This window comes from Malus sylvestris, chromosome 16, assembly GCF_916048215.2.
Source record: "Malus sylvestris chromosome 16, drMalSylv7.2, whole genome shotgun sequence".
In the NCBI taxonomy this organism is placed as follows: Eukaryota; Viridiplantae; Streptophyta; class Magnoliopsida; order Rosales; family Rosaceae; genus Malus; species Malus sylvestris.
In genome coordinates, this window is record NC_062275.1 from 3742414 (window position 1) to 3747453 (window position 5040).

Sequence of the window (5040 nt, forward strand, 5' to 3'; positions counted from 1 at the left end):
GAGATTGAAGTACCTCTCCTTTCTTTGCCCAACCTATGTGAATGGTGAGAAGACGGTTGATTTTCACCTTTTTAATCAAATGGAAATAACATATATGATTAAACATGAAAATGTTGAAAGAGAAAAATAGCGTGTTTATCATTTTCCTGCCAACAACTTTTTGAAGGGGCCAGTGCCCCACGGTGATGCACATAAAGCGATCTCTTTCCCATAGAAGTCCACCTGAGCCTTTTGCTTCCTAAGAATTCTTGGGAAATTGGCAAAACACGATATCATCAAATATCAAGATCAGTTTTGCGATATCTTGTTTATCTTTGATTGTTATAATTGATGATATTTAGTTGGCGTGTTTGATTTTTATTTTAAACCGTTTAACAATTGAAATTTGATTTCTAATCATTTTAGTCAATTGTGATCTTCTCGATCCATACCACTCGAAAGATTGCTGACAACACATCTTCCTATCACCATGCTCATCTTTCTTCCATCAAAAGAATGCTACACGAGAAGCAACATGTGATGTGATATTGTGATTGTGCGATATGAGCAGAATTTTGAAAGGACACCACTTTCTTTTTGTTATTATTGGTCAAACAATGCGAGCTTTCTCAGGTCCGATCAAATAATTGATAAAATCAATAACAAGGGTCTTTTTTATCTCACACTTCACCAAGATAAAAAAATCAACTTATCCAATCAAAAACCCCTTTTGGATTGGATGAGAATGAATAAAGAAATACTAAGTCGTCCCATACCAAATCTGGAACTTTGATTCTTGCTAGAATTTGTGAGACTTTATAATACTTATAAAATGAAACCGTGGATTATACCAATTAAATTACTACTTTTTAATTCTAATATAAAAAAAATGCTAGTGAAAACAAAAGCATCACTGGAAATAAAAAGAGAGATCCTTTTATATAAACTACTAAGTAATTTTTTGTTAGGTAAGTTACATTTATTAGTTAGGTAAGTTACATTTATTTTTTTAGTTAGGTAAGTTACATTTATTAGTTAGGTAAGTTACTATTAGATTTCAATATCCTTCTTAGATTCAATTTTTTGTTTTTTGAAATCAACTACTAAGTAATTTTTAGTTAGGTAAGTTACATTTATTATTCATTTACAAATCTTTTTCCCCCTTTTTTTTTAAAGAAATCTCAGCACGAGGAGATTTTTATTAAAGCAAGAAAAGGAAAATTATACTTAGTCTTGACTCGGGGACTTAAGTGGGGAATTTAAAAAAAAAAACCAAAGTTTGAACCTTCTATTAAATTATGATCACATTTTTAAGTTTATAATAATTATAACCAAAAATTAATATGAAATACTAATATACTCTTAAAATGAGGTTTTCTAAATAAACAAAAAAAAAAAAAAACAAAAAGCAAAATTAAAAGTCACTCGTGAAAATTAAACAAAAGAAAATTCAATATGTTTGGATGAAGAAATTGTAAATTGACAGAATTTAAACTCACTTCAATTAAAATTTCATCCATTGTAAATTCCATTGTTTGGAGATATGTATGTGAGATTATGTATGATATATGATCCAAAAGTAGGTGAAACAAAATAGAAATATGCAGAGCAAGAGGTCATTTATCATGGAAATATGTTAAGTCCTTGCATGAGGGCGTGGGTTCAAACCCCGTCAATAGCTAATTTAACACCTAATCTAACAAAATATATCGATTAACAAAAAAAAAAAATATGCAGAAAACTGATTAATTAAGTTGGACTTTTCATCATCAAGAAAAAAAAGAACTCAACTCATATCAAAGGAGAAGAATAATTGCAGAAAACCCAACAACGATAACCCAGCTGCTCTTCTCTCTATTTCTCAGCCATGATTCTCCCCATCCATAGTACCCACAACCCCCACCCTGCAGCCCTGAATCTAAAAGCTAGAGGAGCTAAGATGTTGTAAAACATTGCCCCTAGGACCTCTCTAATCATCAATTTGGTTCTCAACATCGCTGTTACCATAATTTATTTCCGGTATATTAGTACTTTTCATATCAATTTTTTGTTATAATTATCAATAATTTAAAATGGTAACTATAATTCTATTTAGCTCCAAAATTTGGTTATTTTTCTAATTTCCCGATATAAACCTTACCGCTCTTAATACAGAAAAGATAAAATACAGAAAATAAGATAGTCTTGAGTATTGAAACTGGGCTTCAAATTATTTTCAGATTGGAATACATAACAATTACGACTAGTCTTAAGTATTGATACTGAGCTTGAAATTAAGCATATTGAATTTTGGAATTTCACATGTTTATTCTTCCGTCTTTGCACAATCTAAATTCTAAAACACACAATATTACAAGATCAAAGTGAGTGTAGTATAACTTGAACTCCATGCTGTGGGCTAACGGCTAGGCCGTTAATGGGTGAGTGCATATAGCCCGGGGAAAGAGTGAAGGAGTAGCGTTGTAGAATCATGGACAGAGCAATCTTTGCTTCGATGATTGCGAAGTTCATGCCCACACAAGTTCGAGGTCCCATTCCAAAGGGTATGAATGCGACCATGTTATTGTTAGTAGCCTTAGAGACACCTTTTGAGAATCTCTCTGGTTTGAAAAGTTGGGCGTCTTGTCCCCAGAATTCAGGCTCATGGTGAAATGCTAGATTTGACACCCGCAATTGAACATTAGCAGGAACATTGAGCTCTTCCAGTCTAACTTCCTTTTCCGTTTCCCGTATGAGGTGAATGACAGGAGGATATAACCTTAAAGACTCATTGACGATCATACTCATCTGCAATCATCAAAATGAAGATAAAAATTAATCGAGAACAATATTTCTGCTCTACTTTTTTGATAAGCTAACTGTTTGACTTTCTTACTGTTTTAAGCTTAAGCTTGGCAATGCCGTCAGGATTTGGAGTTTGTTTGCCAAACAATTGTAAGACTTCCTTCCTTGCTTCCTCCTGCCAATCTGTATGAAGTGCCAGAAGAAACACAGTCCAAGAAAGCATACTGGTTGCGGTTTCTTGTCCAGCAAGGTAAAAAGTCTTGCACTCGTCAACCAATTCATCCATCGAGATCCTCTCGTTTCCGATGGCATTGTGGTGGGCTTTTAAAAGTAGTCCAAGATAATCACTCCCAAAGCCGTCTCCTTCTCCGGTCATTGCTTTCTTTTCTCTTTTGCTAGCCATCCCTGCTATGGAGTCGCGTATTCCTTTCTCAAGCTTATCCGATTTGATCTCATCGCTGGGTTTATAGAACTTACTGCAAGTTTGAATGATAGACTAGTCATGAGAAGTGACACACTCATTCCATAATCCTCCATGATTACTGTTAGATGAAGCTAGAGTTCTCCCACTCTTTGAGATGTTTTAGTTAGAGGAAGCTACCTGATGCCAGGAAGCCGGAATGTGTAAGTATTTTTGAATAATAAGGAGGCCAACTCCGTCAACATTTCAAAAATGTTCTTCCCTTCCAAGTAGCTGCTGCCAAATGCTGTCCTAGAAATCACTTCTGAGGTTAACAACTTAAATTCTTCATTCACCTCAATCTCCTCGCCTTCATGATTTTTCCACCTTTCTAGCATTACCTCAGTGCTGGTTATCATTTCAGGAATCATACTCTACAGTAACACAACATCAGTATGCAAATAGCAAATTTACATTTAATTAAACTAATTTTTCTTATGAACAATCTACACAACTCCGCTACTATATTAGCATAGATTGCAGGAATTACATATAATTAGCTGTAAGAACATAATCATTACTTTTAAGCTCTCTCCATTGAAGGCATGGGTGGCAAGCTTTCTTAATTTTACCCATTTTTCACCTTCTGCCATCAGAAGGCCGTCTCCGAACAGTTTTTTCACAAAGTACGGGGGTTTTGGTTTTCGACAAATTCTATCCTTGTTGCTTAGTATTGCTTTGCACGACTCGGGTTCCCCGATGGTTAAGTGAGGTTGAGGACCATACCACTGAAGAAAACTCTTCCCTGTTGCAACAAAATGTTACCAAACTTTTGAACTAATAATTAAGATACACATATAAATCACCATAGATTTTTATTTTCCTTACCATAGATGTTAGTCCACAAATGATCATGAGGAAGAACATAAGAAGATATGTCATGAGATGAAGTACTCATGGGCCTGCTCATAGTTTCCTTCGTCATGCTGGTAATCTCTTTGCCGTTTCCGTAGATGAGTTTGTACGAAGGACCTTTGATTCCCTGCGAAGCCATCCGCTTCTGTATGCGAGTTGGAGTCCACCTTAGTTTGTCAAAGAACTTTACGAGAGCCAAGAGAATTAGAAAGAGCAGAGACAGAAAGCTTGAAACAGTGGTTACTCCCATCATACTTTGCCAATTGAGATTACTTACAGACTATCAATTCTTATACTAAATAACTCAACTGGATAGCACACCTCTCTTTATGTAGTCAATTTACAACACCTCCAGTCGTTTCTGAATGCCATTGACAAGAGGCTAGGTTATAACTTATAATGCACGAAACATAACTTATAATGCACGCAGCTCGCAGATTTTGAATAAGGTGTCAATGTAGCATATCATTTTTTTCAAGGTTTCAATGTAGCATATCTTCCAAGTCCCAACAATTAATAAAAGGCCTAATTGGATTATTAGTTCTGGTGGTGATAGGGTGTTGGAAGATAGCATATGATAAAATAAAATAAATAAAAAAAGAATTTAAGCTCCTGTGGTGAAGTCTGTTAGAATTTAAGCCCAAAATTGAAAATTTCGTTAACTCTCTGTTAATTATTAGCACATGAGCCACACATATTAGGCTAAAACGGAACTCTCCGTTAATTGTTATCACATGGGGCCACATGCAATGGTAGATCCAGGATTTTAAACTCGGCGGTCCGATTAATAAATGTCAAAAAATTTATAGACAAAATTAACATTGAAAAGTTAAATATAATACATTTCATTCAAAAATCATACGCAAAACGACATTACAAGCTATAAAATCCTAATTCAAGCGTCGACGAGGTTTCATAGTCTGAAAATGTTCTGTGATAGCTTCATTACCAATACATGAAAA

General features: G+C 34.7%; 1 protein-coding gene across 1 annotated transcript; it reads right to left on the reverse strand.

The window, feature by feature from the left end:
- Window positions 1-2163: 2163 nt before the first annotated feature.
- LOC126607739 (cytochrome P450 CYP749A22-like) lies at window positions 2164-4436 on the reverse strand. Its single transcript, XM_050275468.1, has 5 exons — window positions 4052-4436; window positions 3745-3968; window positions 3365-3597; window positions 2855-3239; window positions 2164-2766 (listed from the first exon to the last, which is right to left on the reverse strand). The coding sequence occupies exons 1-5, from the start codon at window positions 4329-4331 to the stop codon at window positions 2338-2340; spliced, it is 1551 nt and encodes a 516-aa protein (XP_050131425.1). The 5' UTR covers window positions 4332-4436; the 3' UTR covers window positions 2164-2337.
- Window positions 4437-5040: the final 604 nt, after the last annotated feature.

Coding starts and splice junctions, on each gene's coding strand:
- LOC126607739 (XM_050275468.1), bottom strand. CDS start 4,331: ATGATGGGAGTAACCACTGTTTCAAGCTTTCTGTCTCTGCTCTTTCTA. Junction 3,969..4,051: donor TTTGTGGACTAACATCTATG/GTAAGGAAAATA, acceptor TTGTTGCAACAG/GGAAGAGTTTTCTTCAGTGG. Junction 3,598..3,744: donor TCAATGGAGAGAGCTTAAAA/GTAATGATTATG, acceptor GTGTTACTGTAG/AGTATGATTCCTGAAATGAT.